The 16911-nt window shown below is 36.1% G+C and overlaps 2 protein-coding genes across 3 annotated transcripts; both read left to right on the forward strand.

Moving 5' to 3' along the window:
• Positions 1-1276: 1276 nt before the first annotated feature.
• cUnh12orf56 (chromosome Un C12orf56 homolog) lies at positions 1277-12763 on the forward strand. The gene is made up of 13 exons (XM_079624270.1): positions 1277-1704; positions 3229-3406; positions 5048-5126; positions 8683-9022; positions 9227-9315; positions 9407-9551; positions 9643-9731; positions 9974-10063; positions 10149-10245; positions 10431-10505; positions 11010-11087; positions 11222-11400; positions 11484-12763. Exons 1-13 carry the CDS (start codon positions 1453-1455, stop codon positions 11596-11598), a joined length of 1806 nt encoding a protein of 601 aa, XP_079480396.1. The 5' UTR covers positions 1277-1452; the 3' UTR covers positions 11599-12763.
• Positions 12764-13392: 629 nt separating this feature from the next.
• On the forward strand, positions 13393-16783 carry ssbp1 (single-stranded DNA binding protein 1). 2 transcript variants are annotated; one of them, XM_079624272.1, is made up of 7 exons: positions 13393-13518; positions 13932-14006; positions 14086-14143; positions 15090-15230; positions 15980-16070; positions 16156-16244; positions 16344-16783. In XM_079624272.1, the coding sequence occupies exons 2-7, from the start codon at positions 13983-13985 to the stop codon at positions 16382-16384; spliced, it is 444 nt and encodes a 147-aa protein (XP_079480398.1). In that variant the 5' UTR covers positions 13393-13518; positions 13932-13982; the 3' UTR covers positions 16385-16783. The 2 variants fall into 2 exon arrangements, with proteins under 2 accessions (XP_079480398.1, XP_079480399.1); XM_079624273.1 differs by having other exon boundaries at positions 13395-13518; positions 15983-16070.
• Positions 16784-16911: the final 128 nt, after the last annotated feature.

Consider the following 16911-nt stretch of genomic DNA (forward strand, 5'->3'; position numbering starts at 1 on the left):
AAAAACAAAAGAAATTAATAATAAAAAGATTTGAAATATTATGGATGTCTTGTCTTTTTTTATTGCCTACAATGTCTCGCCACAGTCATACAAATACATTTTTATAGAGTGCTTAAAAAAAAAGACAAAAACATATTTTTTTTGGTAACACTTTATTTTACAGTGTCCTTGTTACATGTTTCATGATAATAACTAAAAAAATTTGAATAGTTAAAATGGAGTATTATTAACAATAGAATGTTTAAACATGTCAAGATTTTAATACATGAAGGTTTATTACATACTTTAAATAATAAAAAGCTATCTACTTTTCAGTGCAACAAGTCACTGCTGAATTTACAGTTACTCATCCTCTTTTCCTTCAGTGTTGCTTCCTATATAACCTGCAACAGAGGACATGCCAATGCTGGAAAAGATGAGCTAAATAATTTGACAGTCGGCTAATTGGAAAGCTTCAGCACAAGTAGGCCAGTTTGACTGGACCCAGAAAATTAGATCCTAAGAATAAACATAAATGTGAATTTTCAGTGAATTTTCATTATTTTAATGTTTCCCTGTTACAGTGTAATTTATACATTAAATTAATAATAATAAACTACATATACTTATGGTTAGGATTAGGGTTTGCTTTGGAGTTAGTTGTATCATGTAATTATGCCTAATGGCTTTTACATTTACATTTTAAATTTATTCGTTTAGCAGACGCTTTTATCCAAAGCGACTTACAAATGAGTTTTTTGCACATTATCACCTAACACTTCGTCGTCGTTAACAGTCGTCGTTATAACACTTTTGACGATTCATGAGAATGCTGTAATGTGTGGCATAACAGTTCATTTACTAGCTCGCCTCCCAGGTTCATTTATACTCCACACATCAAAAGAAATAGAAATATTTGTTTAAAACTGACTTGCCTCTATGTCCACAAGGTGGCGCAATTGTTCCACAATCATCCAGCCTGCAAACTCGTAACATTATTATAAAATATATGGTATAAACGAAATATTTAAGTCAAAAAATAAACTTATTTACTCACCGACATGTCTTTCCAAACCCTCTTTCCCCCTGGAACACAAAAGCAGAAGTTTAATTTAGCAGTTTGCTCAAACACATTCGATATATTCTATGTAATCAAATATAACTTTTTATATTAATTTAATGTTACCTTTTTTTTTAAATATTTTGTTGTTGTTGTATGTAGTAGCTATATTCCTCACAACAATCAGCCAAACAAACCATGCTGCACTATTTATAAGGGTCTCTGCGCATGCGCAATGAGTGAACTGCTCCGTTCCAACGGCATAGAGAGCGAGAATACACCTTACAGACAACACGGCAGGGAATGGATGGATGGGTGGATGTATTAATAACTTCTGCACTACATTTAGTATGACAGCATGCGCGCGATATGGGACGTAGCGGAATGAGCGTGGTGTTAAAGGTGACATTCCCATGGCCAGAACCAGCGCGGACGGGCTGCTCTGCCAGAACAACAGCAAACTGGACTCTTTCCTCAAGAGAAACACCAACCGGGATGTCTACGAGCGGATCCGGTTCTACGAGCCGTGTGTGGTGGTCTCGGGGTCGGTGAAGAAGGTTTTCATGCATGTGATCTTGACCGATGAGCGCGTGTATCTGAGCGAGTTTCCTCCGCGCGCGCTGCGAGAGGTTCTCAGCTTCAGACACGTCACGAGCATCGAGCTGGTGAGAGCAAAATATACTGTATAATATAGATAGACATATTAATGTTGTTATTTCATCTATTTATATTGAGTATAGATTGATTAATGCATTTACTCAAACAACACAAGAGCATAATAGAGTATAACACAAAGTAGTGCAATAACTGTACAATAGAATACATCATACACATCAGTAGTAGCCTATATTAACAATAAAAGAAAGCAATATAGACACTATATTATATAACCACCTTGCTTCGTGTAGTTGCACAATTGAAAGTTGCGTAGGAAATATACAAAGGTAAGGATATTTTGCTGACTTCTTTGAATGTGCACAAATTCAAAAATCTTCATCGCAAAATTCAATGTCATAATTGTACTTGGCCATATACACTTCAGAACAGGGATCACACAGTTCTGACAACAAGCCTGGAAATATCAGGTACATTTCAACAGTGATTATTACCTGTCCTGGAAAAGTCATAAAAATTAATAAAATCTTAAAAAGCCAATGGATGGAAATATACATTAGTGTAGCCTAGTTACGCAACATTTTTTAAAGCTAGAAATTACCCTTTGTGAGAGCGATCTCCTTATTCAGTCATTACAAATGATTGGAAAATCATGGAAATGAATCAGCCTAGAAATGTGGGAACCCTGTTTGAAGCATTTTACATGGCAGTAGGCTTATTTGTTGTATATTTAGTAAAATTAAATTACTTCCTCACTTTGCCATTAATATAAACTTAATAACTTTTTTATTGATCAGTTTTAAATCATACATCACTCACCGTTGAGTCAATGTGTTCTAAATGTCAGACTGTCTACCAACGCTAATAATAGTGAGGGTGTTTACTTATCCTGTCATGTTAAACTGCTTAAGAAGGTCTGTTTGGTAAGCTTATGCACTTACACAGGTCAAAGCATGAGTCATGGAACGTTTCAGCTCTGGGAGACTGTAAAAGACAGACGGATGAAGCTCGCAAATGTCACAATGGCAGAATTAACAAGGAAAGGGAATTGATCTCTTAGGAATAACAGAATTAGGCCTATCCCCAGCTTGCTGCTGGCTGGGAATACAATAAATGCACAAGTTTTTATAAAAATATACATATTAATGATGCTTATTGATTATTGATGATTAGGCATAGGCTAATTAAAAAATCATCAATTCCCAATTCAAGTGGCTTACACTAAAGGCCTGTTCACAGCAAGGACGATGACCATAACGATAAAGATATAGCCTAGTTATAAAATCTAAGAATCGCAGAGTTCACATCACAACTTTAACGATAACGGCACAGAAATTATATCGTTGGAATCACTTTTTGTCAGCTGATGAGTGATAAAAACAATGACAGCCAATCAGAATCCACCTGATTTTAAAGAGCTCGAGCATTTAAAGCGGCAGACGACAAAATAGCAGTGTGCGCTTAATAAACAGAACAATATCGCTAATATAGTTATCGTTCTTGTTGTGAACGGGCCTTAATGTATTAATCTGTGTTAGCGCGATGTCAACACACATTTCTATCTTTCCTCACAGATCAACGATTTGCCTGATTTCCTCAGTGGAGAGGAGCGTGAGCGTTCACTCCATATTCGTGTTGTTTATACTGCAAAGAATACTGGGAAAAAGAGCAAAAGACCCAGCAAGAATAAGCCAGAATGCCCACCATCTCCATCGCAAGGACGCAACTCGAGTGCCCGGCATTCTCTGGAGGGTAAAAACAATTTAATTAAATCAAAAATGAATTATTCATCAGGAATTCATTAACTGTTCGCAAGCATGACTGCAGAGTTATTATTAGAAGCCCAGGATTCAGCCCATTTTCTCCTTGACAGTGTAATAATTTAAACCTGTAATCGCATTAGTCAAGTCCCTGACCTGCGCAGGGATGTGTGTTAATCCACGAGCTCTTTCACCTGTCCAGATGAAGCTGCAGTACTGACACACGCGTAACCCACATTGAGTTGTGTGTATGCGTCAGCTGTGAGTTTTGTGCCCATCTTAACTGCGCCTGACACTTCGGCATTGAGATTTACTCTGCCTGTGCATAGGCAGTGCAGGAAAGCTGCTTAACCAGTTCAGGATAAACAGCTGAATGAGGTTATCTGAGAGAAACAGCGCTGTGGACAAGACACACAAGGACACTCAGCAGTTATACATCACTTCAGTTCATCTGTGAATGAAGAGGAGGCACTCTTCACTTGTGAAATCTGTCCTATTATTTTAACAGGTCAATGCTTTTTTTTTTTTTACGATTATTGGTTAACTGAGTTTTATTATTTGTAAAAAAGCAACACAATTAAGCATACATATTCTAAACTTTAGTTTAAACAAACAACACAGACAAAGTCACACTTAAAACCATAGCAGATTCATCTTTAAAACTGTAAAGTAAAAAAGTCACTTAAAAAAGTATATTTTTAAGTAAAAAAAAACACTTTTTTTTTAGTGTTGCCTTTGTTGCCAAATTATTTTGTCAGATAAATACCTTAAAGTGCCGATTATTATCCAAATATGACCTTTCATGCAGTGGATAACATAGTTGTTTGTCAATGTAAAATCTCTGCAAAGTTTTAAAGATCAAAGTACAAAAAAATTGATTCTGAACTGCATGAAACGAGTCTTTAGTAATTCCAGTCTTACATACCTGAACAAATTTGCATAATTCCAGTCTATGGTGTTCATTGGCTGCCCGTGAACGATGTCTAGTTTGACCGGCTCTCAAACAGTTGTAGCTGAGACTAAAAGAGTAAAAGAGACTTTTTTCTGTCCTGCCAAAGCAAATCCACTTTGCATGAATGAGGACTTGCGCTCGAACTGATATGGTAAAACCGATGCCATCGTTACGGTTGGTATCATTGTGTATCAATCTGAAATTCAGATATGGTAATGAGCATTTTGTTTTCGGCCGACCAATCACAACAGACCGGGGCATCTGACTGAACCATTTTCATACGCTGTTAGAAATGACTGCAGTGTATATTATGAGAAAAAATGCATGCTTGGATGCATGTAAACCTATTGTAGGAGACTCCAAAACAAAATTAGGAACATTTAAAATAGCATAATAGGGTAATTTAGCATGTTTAGCATTTTGTTCTTCCTTTAATTTAAAATATTTAGTGGCTTAATGGCTGTTTTGATGGCTTAATCAAACTTGTATGGTCATTAAAAACAAATATCCCCTGCGGACAACACTTTTGGCCACTACTGCATATTCAAGTAATTGCTGTATAAAATGGCTGTTAGGAAAAAAATGGAAAAAATGAATTTGAAGTAGATAATTTCATTAAGATTTCAGTTTGTCATCTCAGATAACTTATAACCAAATAAGTGTTTTCCTGTGATCCTCCAGGAATGAGTCATGCTCTCCTGTCGACACGCTCAGCTCCGTCTGAGTCCTCCAGCTGGAGAATCTCTCCCACATCGATGAGGTAAAGCCCTCTCAGTGTTAACGGCCTCACTTGTGTTGTGACCGCCCGTCACAATGACCCATTCAAAGTGCTTTATCTCCACCACACAGCTTTTTACTGCCTGTGACTCTACAATGCACAGAATGAACAGACTCCGTTTTAAAGAGGAATTTGCTTAGCAACTTGAGCTACAGCGATCATATTAAACAAACCGGTGTGATAATAAATGTGGAGATATTCCTAATCCCTCTGCTTTATATCTCGGTCTGTGTTGTGCTTTGTTGCTTAAAACCTTAATTGATTAAGTTTTTGTCTGTGCTAAACTATCAATATACTGATTTAAAGGTTCAAAGGTCATAAAGCTGATTGGTTTAACATTAAAAAAAAGTATTGGAGTTTTATCCAGTGACATGCAACAAAAAGCATTAACTGGAGCAATTTAATGGATCAAAAAGTAGAAAATGAATGAATAATAAGCTGACTCTTATTTCACTGTAGTCTAGATAGAATATACAGTACAATAGTTTAGCACTATTAAATTAAGCTCCTCTATCCTCTGTAACTCTTCCTACTGGGAGAACTACTGGGAGAAGAGAAACATAGTAGCAAATTAGAGAACGAGAGATCAATAGACTGTGTGTTATTTCCTAAAGTGCCCCTATTATGCTTTTTTTTGTGCATACTTCCTGCTCGAACCTACATAGGTTTGTAACACATTTGCATAATGCCAGTCTATGGTCTTGATTGGCTGCTGGCAAACAACGTCTAGTTTGACCGGCTCTCAAACGGTAGTTGTAGCTGAGGCCCGGAAGAGTTTGGTTTGTGTTATCGACATGTCGAGAAGATTCTGTTTTCTGTTTTGTGCAAGAAAATCGCCACTCTACTGCACTTCCAAAGAATGAGGAATCAGGCTCAAATTGATACGGTAAAACCGGAAACCACCGTCGTTACTGTTCTTATTAACTGTGAATCAAGTGTTGAGCTGAAATTCAGATATGGTAATGGCCGTTTCATTTGTGCTGTAAGTGGTAGACCAATTACAAATGACTGGGCCATTTGACCAATCACAGCAGAGTAGACCAATCACAACAGACTGGGCCTTCTGACCAATCAGAGCAGAGTAGACCAATCACAACAGACTGGGCCTTCTGACCAATCAGAGCAGAGTAGACCAATCACAACAGACTGGGCCATGTGACCAATCAGAGCAGAGTAGACCAATCACAACAGACTGGGCCGTCTGACCAATCACAACAGACTGGGCCTTCTGACCAATCAGAGCAGAGCAGGCTTTAGGAGGTGTTTAGAGAGACCGAATCCTTTATTGAATCGTTTCAAACACTGTGAGAAAAGAGTTAATGCTGCAATATATATTATGAGAAAATGTAAGTGTTTTTGACCTTTGATGCATGTAAACTAATTGTAGGAGACTCCAAAACAAAATTAGGAACCTTTTAAACTGCATAACAGGGAACTTCAAGACGTACTATGAAAACATACTGTAACTTCTGGAACTATTTTCCGTAGCTTTAAAGGTAACTTTTCTGTCGCAATTTGCAGAGCAGTTTGCCCTCAGTTGCAACGTGAGCCTCTGAAGAGGAAACGGGGCAAGAAGAGAGGTTGCATTACATATGCATGTTTAATGAACGCAGAAAAAGGAAAGAAAGATCTTGTAAATTAGAAACCACTAGCAGCATATTAGGTTTTGTGTTTGCCATTTCATGTTGTAGAAGTGAAAATCTTTATTTGAATATATTCATCAGTGTTATTTTAGTATTATTTACAGTAAATTTACAGTGACAGTTATACATTTACAAGTTTTTATATTTTCAGGTTTTATTTTAGTTACATTTTTAGTAATTTGGTTATGCTCTTATTTTTATTTTTTATTATTATGTCATTTTCTTATTTTTAGATTTTCCACTATATATCAGTTTTAGTTTTCAGTTCGTATTTTTAGTACTCAAAGTAATTTCAGTTAGTTGCAAAGGCAATGTTTTTATTTATTTATTTCTATTTAGTTTTAAGTTTTTCATTAAATATATTTTATTTTAATTCAGCCTTCTCAAATAACAAAAATGCTTTGTAATAGGTTTAGTTTTAGTTGACGATAACAACACTGCTGTTCACAACGAAAGCTCCTACAATTTGAAAACCAATTTAATGTTTCCCAAAACTGACATCAGTTGCAGTGATGATGTGTAGTCATGTATTTTACACCGTTGACAGTCCACGACTTTACAGCATTGAGCAGGAGACGCAGAGGGGGAGGCCACTGGCGTCATTCACACTGTTGCCAGGGCACAAGATGAGGAGGAAACCGCTACGCAATAAATATCCAATTAAAAGACTTTGTTTGTCTCAGCAAAACATGCCAGCTTGACGTTCTTAACGACGTTCTGACGAAGAACGGGAGATGCCAGCCCTCGCTGCTACTGTGTTTGTGTTCATCAAACCTCTCTGAGACTGTTCTGAGAACAGTGTGAATGTGTGAGTTCTCTCAGTAGCACTGTAATGTGTCTCTCAGCTCCAGTCGAATCCTGCCCAAGGGAGACCATTAGCTCACGTTCAGCACAAATTTGTGAGCGCTCGCCATTGTCTGAAGAGACACCCGCGTAACCACATGGGAAGTGCTATAAATGTTATTCAAAGCTTTCCCACAGTTTAAGCATCATTTGAATGGTGTATTGAATCGGTGGTGTGCGGCTGTACAGACATTAGCATGAGAACGAAAAGTAGGTCAGTGCACCTAAAAAAAGTTTGTGGGCATTTTCCACTAAGGAAATTGTAAGAATGTTGAGGCGTATGGAAAGATTTTCTTTTTATCCTGCATCCTATTAGAGGAAATTGAAATGGGAGGATGATGATGATGGGGCGTGAAGGACCTTGTCTGGCATCCAAACCTTGAAGTTCTGTGCCACTGAACATGTCACTCGCCAGCGCCTCCTCATGGATATAGTCTGTCAGTGCAGCTAGTTTGCTCTTATGCTTTATCAAAGGCCCTAATCAATTATACAGTTCAGAGGACCTCTTTGAAGACATCTGTTTTGATTATAAAAAGATCCATCTTATATCAGCTTTTTTTGTTATTAGACAAATCTGTGTGACAAATGCAAGATGATTAAAAAAATCTCTAGTTAAAATTTTGAACATTGAACATTTTGTACAAGTTAAACTAAATTGAAATGAGAAACATTTCCTAGCGACTATCTGAAATAAATAAGTTTAAGGTTTCAGTTAATGTTTATTTTATTTAAAGTAAAAATGTGTTTTATTTTATGATTATAGTTCTAGTTTTACTTTTAGCCAACTATACCCCTACTTGCCACGTCATAAGTTTTTAAAAAAATATTAATAATATAATATATTTAATACTAATATTATCATTAATATTATTAATATAATATTCATATTTTTAAATAAAAACTGCTTCCCTGCTTTTTCATCTAAAAAAAACAATAATAGTAATAATTTTATTCTAGTCTTTTGACCAACATTTTTTTTCAAAGACATTCTTCAGATCTTAATCATCAAAATGTACTAGCCGTAACAAAACAAAAATCTCTGTCTGTTATAGGGATGGTGCGCTGGAGGAAGAAGAGGGCAACGTCGTTCCGAAAAGACGTTCAGCTTCCTGTCCAAACCCGGATGTATTGGGTCTGAGTGTGTTTAATAACTCCTCCGGTGCAGCTCCTCTCCCCAGCATCACCAATGACCAGCGAAGGACCTCTGCTCAAGATCCTGTAGCATTCCGTCACAGAGGTTCAGTCCTGACAAGAGTGATGAGGAGAACAATAACAGAGAAGCAGAAGGAGGAAGAGGAAGATGAGATAGAGGAAGAGTTGCACCTTTATGCTGTATCTCCATCGTCCCGAATATTCCCTCACCTACAGAGCTCCTGGAGCAGCTATATCATAGTACGTGTGTGTGTGTGTGTGTGTGTGTGTGTGTGTGTGTGTGTGTGTGTGTGTGTGTGTGTGTGTTAGTGTGTGTGTTTACTGGTCAACATGCAAGTCAATCTCGTACCATGGCCATTTTCCAGAATATAATCGCATCTGTTGGGCATTGTAAGTAATGCACTCAAAATAATGTTTAATGTTGTCATTGTTTTTTTTTTGTAGAGATCAACTTTGATGCTGGACCCAGTGTACATGAGGAGATGTGGCATATCCTCCTCTTCTCCTCAGAAACAGAAATATCACAAAATCAGGTATATCTTCTATATGCTGTACCTATCTGACCGAACCGTTCTTATTTATGCATGCAGACAGTGTAAAATGCGTCTGCTAATGTGTTTCCAGCTGGGAGCGGACGTGTCACTTGTTCGGTCAGTTGAGTGGAGAGCTGTTACAGGAGAACATCAGTCTGGAGAGTCAGTATTTATTACTCCAGGAGCTTCACACGGCCACATACCGAAACCCCACCATCAAAAAACTCTTCTGGAGGGTAAGATGCTGCTCTATGCATTAGTGTTTACATGCACTTTAAAGGAACGGTTCATCCAAACATTTAAATTCCCCTTTTATTTGCTTCTCAGTCACCTGACCTTTATCCTTTCCTGGTGAAAACTCTGTCTGAAAGCTCTCAGGGCGACCATGGAGGAGTTCACACAGCTGACAGACTTCTGTAAGCCTCGTAATAAGAAAACTAGACATGCACACATGCACAAGCCAGTCAGTCTCATAACAAGCTAAACTATCCATGTTTATAATTTAAACAACTTTGTAATGACCTCTGGTTGGCATTTTATAACTTACACCCTAGAACCAAGCACGTTTTCATGATCGGTGCTGTAGTTGCATGAATGCATGAAGTCGCTACTGCTTTTGAGGACATTAAGATAAAGATGATGTGTCAATGTTCTGCAGGCTTTGCACTTTAGTGATTCAGATATTAAGCCTGATGTTCAGGGAAACAGAGATTGAACCGACACGACTCAGCATGCTGATGGCCAAACAGTGAGTGATTCTACTACCTTGGCAAAAATATCAGTGTTGCTCATTAAATCTTATTTAAATGAGACGTGGCTGTTGTTTGATGCAGAGGAGCTCTTACAGCGGACATGCTGCTAGCTTTAGTGTGTGATCCGGATCTTCAGCTGCCAGACTCTACCAAGGACTCCAAATCGTCAATTACTAAGGTATAAAAGATGTCCACAATGGAAAAATTTAATATTTTGTCGTTATTTACTCATCCTGGCTACCCAGTGTGAGGAACAGACACATTTTTTAAAATAAAATTCGTTCTTTTTTTATTGTTTATGATCAAATAATTTGTGACAAGTAAATTTAATTTATGATAATGAAATGTCTTTGTGTGTCGCAGATGCAGCATCTGCAGGCCGACTATCTGGACGCGGCATCAGCGTTGCTGTTTGAGGTTGTTGTTCTCTGTCAGGAGGTGAGTAGATATATACACACTACCAGTCAAAACAAGAAGGGACATTTGTTTTTAATGACCCTACAAGTTTGATTAAACCATCAAAATGTGAGGAGAATATTTTATATATTTTTTGTAAATATTTTAAATATAAGGGAAGCCAAACTAAGCCAAACTACAGCTACAGGTTTTATTTTAATATGCAAAAGAAAAAGCACATTAAAATTAAAATCCTCACAGGAAAAAGCAAATATTGACTATAACATAATCAGTTATTAATATTTAGTTGATTCTCTCTTTTTTTTGTATGTGTTTTTGCATTCTTTGTATGACAGCATGGCTAAAAAAATATCACAATTTAAAACAATTGACTCCAAGCACAACTGTAGCACAACAATATTATAATTTTTTGTAATATTTAAATAAGGGTGAAGATGTTATTTTTACTAGGCTTAATATCACTATATAATATACACTATATATATAATACTGATCTGCTTTACTTGTCTAAATTGTGTTTCAAAGGCTAGTCGCACACCTTCTCTGGGACATTTCCTTACCATTGGCTGGGTGTTTCGATTGCTTAAACCTCATTCATTCTTAGTAAGTATATAACCATGTCATTTTCATGCACATTTGCATAAATCCACATGATTAGCATGCCTACATCAGAACAAATGTTTGAACGTACCTCCCTCTAGAGCTTCAGCTAATGTGATCGGTTTTCTCTATCACAGCTCCCGTTTGTTGGGTATCAGGCCCAGCAGGTGGTTCTGGTTCTCTCAGGCCCACAGTTTCCGGTCAGCCCGTCTCAGGCGGTTCTCCTGTACCAGCGGTTCCACGTTCTGTTAGCCTGTCTGCAGCACAGCACCTGTTTGAGCAAATACATCAGGACAGGATTCAAGGAGGAGTTCAGGTTCTTCATGCGCTTCGTCAAGTCCAATTTTTTTCAAGGCTAAGACAGGGCTGTCATATTTTAAAAATCCTCTTTTTTTATAGGTACTACGTGAAGATGTCAGGGCTGGAGGACAAACTGCCCCATCACTACCCCATCAGTCAGCCCGCCCAGAGCCTTCTTTCCCAGCTCCTCAGTCTGGTTCTCCAGAAACCCTGAGCTCTGCTGCCAATGTGCATCTGTCTCTATCTTTCTGTCCCTCTCAGATTGAATTTCTTATTTCTGCATTGTAAAAACAATGGACGTTTTTTTCCGCCACAGAATAAAAAAAAAAAGGTAATTGCAATGTTTTATCTCGTAATTCTGAGTTTATTTCTCACAATTCTGACTTCATATCTCTCAATTCTGAGTTGATATCTCGCAATTCTGTGTTTATTTCTCGCAATTCTGACTTTTTTCTCACAATTCGAGTTTATATCTCACAATTTGTATTTTTTTCTCACAATTCGAGTTTATATCTCACAATTTTTATTTTTTTCTCACAATTCCGAGTTTATATCTCACAATTTTGACTTTTTTCTCATAATTCCGAGTTTATATATCATAATTGTGATTTTATATTTCGCAATTACGAGTTTATATCTTGCAATTCTGACTTTATTTCTCACAATTCAGAGTTTATATCTCGCACTTATGGCTTTATTTCTCGTATTCTGAGTTTATGACTCACAATTCAGATTTTTTTTCTCAGAATTGTAAAATATAAACTTGCAATTAAGAGAAAAAAGTCAGAATTGTGAGATAAAAAGTTGCAATTACCTTTTTTATTTTTTTATTCCATGGCGGACACAAGCTTCCATAAAAACAGATGCACAGGTGTTCTGATATGCGAATATGCCTTTGAATGAATATGCTGCACTTGAAGATTGAATTCAAGTCTTGTATTGTGTCTTACTGTGTGTTGAACAGAGACTGCAGGATTCCACTCTGTTTAGCATATCGCCTTTGTCTACACTCAGGATTATAATCACTGTAATATGTGTAAAACATCAAAGATTTAATGGGAAGTCAACACATAGTACATGAACATCACAGATCATTTAATATATGGAACTATTTATTATATATAAATATAAAAAGATGGATGTCTAATGGCAGTTTTTAATGAACAAATTCAGGTTTGGCAGACCACTATAATATATGAGACTGACCACAGTATTATCACCTAAATGTGAATCTTCTTCATACATTTACTGTAAGTAAAGCCTCTGAATGCACTTGTTTATTTATTTATTTATTTTGTTTGGATGCACTCTCTATAAGACTGTACTAATCTTCAGGAACTCTGTACCTCAAGGCCTCAAATTAAACAAATATTTTAAATAAACATTTATTTCTCTGTCTCATTTTTATAAACCCAAATTGTTGAATGAAGATGTGTGTTTCTGCAACTATGAACACTTTTAGCCCTGTAGACTTAATACATAAACTGAAAGAGAGTATATACAGTAAATGCATCACATGAATGTCATTTAAATTAAACGTCATGAACTTTTTCACTACAACACATTTCCATCATGTTTAAAATTATGTATTGTATTTAAATGGATTGTTTTATATTTTTGGGGGGAAATAAATGGCTGAGTAATTTCATTGCTAGCATTTTATCTATGATAAATACGTTTTTTGTTTTTTTCAAATAAACAAATGATACAATGTTTGCAAAAATTTACAATTTCAGTAAGACTGCAATGACACAATTATAATATCAAGGGGATATTTACCCTGTTTTGTGTATTTCACGAGTTTCTAACACAAAAGCCCCTTTACAAACTCTTCAGTTAAAACAATTAAAATAAAACAACAACTATACAATAACTTTTGAGGGAAATTATTATTTGGGATAATTATTCATATATTGGGATATATAAAGCGCACTATATAAATATATTAATTTTAATAAAACAAATCGCAGTTGAAGGAACATAAAAATATAATAAATAATAGATGAATATGATGAGAGGACAGAACGGAACGGGAACGGGCGTTTTTCGTTTATTGTTACTGGGGAATGTTTTCCAAGACGCACCGGACACAGCGTGGGGTTATTGAAGCATTCTCAAGATCTTTTGAACTTGTGTAAGTCGAAGTTTATCTTTGCACTTGTCTTTCATATAAACAGCGAAGACGATATAGATTATACATCGTAGTTATACAGCGTACCATCACGATTACACGTGTCTTCTAATCTAAACGTGGCTAGTTGGTGTAAGTGAATGGCGGGAGATTAACATGTGTTTCTTGATCGGATTTGCTGAAAGTAGAATACAGAACAAATCTTAAATAATAAAAGTATAAAATGAATAGTGAAAAAATAATATTATAGAGGATATTGTAAAGAATGTTTTACCTTGAACTACATCATGGTATTGCTGTCTTTATAGGTGGAATGCAAAAAAGGCAAATAATATATTTTCAACATTAATTTTACGTAGTTCTTTTCACGTATACTATTCCTTTATTACTCTGATAACGACATTTTTCTTTCACAGGGTGTATGACCTATCAGCAAACATCATAGCTCCGTCCACCAAGTAAAGAAGATGTTGAGAAATGCCTCTGCACAGGTAATGAAACAAGATGTAGATGGATTCATGTTTGCTTATAATGATTACTAGGCTGACTATTTTTACTCTTTCCTGACAGATACTTAAACAGTTTGTCCGACACAGGACCACAGATGCAAGTCTGATCTTGGAGAGATGTGAGTATCTGTCAATCATATACAGTCAACTACAGCAGGGGTTTTCAAATTGGGGGCTGCAAAGGTGTACAAATGGGTCTGAGGAAAAGTTCAAAGAAAAACAGCGTAGAAATAAATCATAAGAAGATTTAACGAACTATAGTAAATATAACTGGTATAGATATATAAATACTATGTCTGGATATTGACACCGATTTCACTATTCTTTCACTCTCTATGCGTGTGTGTGTGTGTATGTATGTGTATATATACATATATATATATATATACACACACACACACACACACACACACACACACACACACACACACACACACACACACACACACACACACACACAAGAGTCAACATTTGAAGTGGATCAAAACTTTTCATCAAATTTATACATGAATTTTGAACAATACCCGTTCCTTGTCTTTTATGAACTCTTTTGATCCACTTCAAATGTTGACTACTGTATATCAGGTCCAGTGCATGGCAAATTTATTCAAAGAAAAAAAAAAATGCTGTAAATGATTCAGGGAGTCAGTTGGTACTACATTACTATAATGTTAAAGATTAAAATGACCTGATTTGTATATAAACACTCCAGTTACTCACAAATATAAACATTTAAATTGTGGTTGTCATAAAATTGACAGATTTATTCAAACACAATACTAAATAAAGAACTGTAAAATATATATATAATCAATATGTAATAAAGTGCATAGTATATTTAGCAAAACGCTCCTCTATAGAATTCATTCATCTAACTGACTAGTGAGTTTATGTTCATTGAATGGCTTTTCTGAGGTAAATTTAACATTGTTCTCAAGCTGTTTTATTAACGTCTTTCCCGCGGTTGAAACACTGAGCGATTATTGAGACATGACATGGATTCTGGTAACTTGATTCTCTTTGCTGAAAGTCAATGTCTTTTGTCTTTGCTTTGTCTTTTACCAGCTATTAACAAAGTGCAGCTTCTTGGGCGGGTGGGGCAAGACCCCGTCATGAGACAGGTGGAGGGCAGAAACCCCGTCACCATCTTCTCCATTGCAACGAACGAGATGTGGCGGTCCGGGGAGGGAGAACCCACAAATATAGGTGATGGTTTAAAAATGAATCTGGTTAATGGTTTTATTTCTGTATATCCTTTATTTTATTTTGAGACTATGGAGCGGACCAGGTTTACATTTACTGCAGTTTGTTTGTATTCTGTATATAACTGTGTATGAGACAATTTTTTTTATTATTTTTTTATCTATCATAAGACATAGTTTTTTCTTGTTAGATGAAGAGATCATGTTTTAATGTTGATAACAAATTAACTCTAGTTTTCAGATATGTTTTATGTGAGAATTTTATCTGAAAATTGTCTTCATGGTGCAAATATGTGGCCTGCTTAAACAAAATGTAGATATTTTCCCCACTCACCAGCCAATGATCATAAAGTCAGCTTGAAACAGAAGTTGCCAATGTCTTTTTTATTCCCTATTGTGATGTATATAAGAGAGAAACTGCTTCTGGAACTAGAACAAATGTAGGGCGGGGCTTTAGTTTGTTAATAGGCAATGATTGGATGGATGTGGTTTGCCATTTGGCTGATGTCATGTGAGTGACAGGTTGCCCTCACACCACTAAACGCGTGATCAGAGAAAAAATGTTGCAGGAAGAGGGAGGGGAAGTTATTTTGACCAAAGATTACAAGGGAATATGTTTATATATATATATATATATATGTGCACTGTCATTTATAATAAATACTAAAAGATTCCATAAAAAAATAAGAATTGCCCATTTTGATTTCATGGTGACTTTAATAAACTAATAAGAGAGGTTTCTTTTTTTTTTAGCAGGAGATGTCACCCAGAAAACAACATGGCACAGAGTTTCAGTATTCAAACCAGGCCTGAGAGATGTGGCGTATCAGTATGTAAAGAAAGGGTACGTTTACTATTTGTTTTTGAGGCATTTATGAATATAAAAATAAAACCTACTGCTATTAACCTGTGGTCAAACTTATTTTCAGATCTCGAATTCTTGTGGAAGGAAAGCTCGATTATGGGGAGTACGTGGATAAAAACAACGTCAGGCGACAGGCAACAACTGTTATCGCAGGTCAGACTTTGGTGCTCTTTTTTTTTGTGTGTGTGTGTTTTGCTTTAATGATTCAAAAATTAACCAAGCATCATTTGTCTTTTTTTTTTTTCTCCACAGATAATATTGTGTTTTTAAGTGAGAATCTGCGAGAGCAGTAGTGAAGAAGACTCCTTCCCAGACTTTAGGAACCAAAAGAAGATATTTTGTATATCGTTATTCTGCTCTTACATTTACTCTGAGTATTTTTGTGCCTGCCCTTAACAGTCATACATAGGCAAATGAAGTAATGTTGTTGGTCTGGTTGTCATGCTATCTTATCCCCGACAGAGGGCGCTAGCAGGATGCACGTTGACATGTAAACACAAAAACACGTTCCAGTCCCATGAACTGGATTTGACTCTTTGTAAAATAAATAAAATTGCTCAATTTTCCTTTTTGACTTCTGAAACATACCATGTTAAAAAGTGTAATATCTGAAATTATGTTTAACAAAATCACTTCCAATTTGTTATACTGTACTGTAGTGATAATGTTCATGAATAAATGTAGTACTACTAGTTTGTCAAGGATTTGTTGTGAATACTCTCGTCCTCCACGTACAGCATATGTAAAACACCTTCTGGTTTCAGAAACTTTTCTAAAGTTAGCTGTATGAAACTGAGAGAACATTAGTTTCATTTCTTTG

This window comes from Phoxinus phoxinus (assembly GCF_949152265.1).
Source record: "Phoxinus phoxinus genome assembly, chromosome: 9".
Taxonomy (NCBI): Eukaryota; Metazoa; Chordata; class Actinopteri; order Cypriniformes; family Leuciscidae; genus Phoxinus; species Phoxinus phoxinus.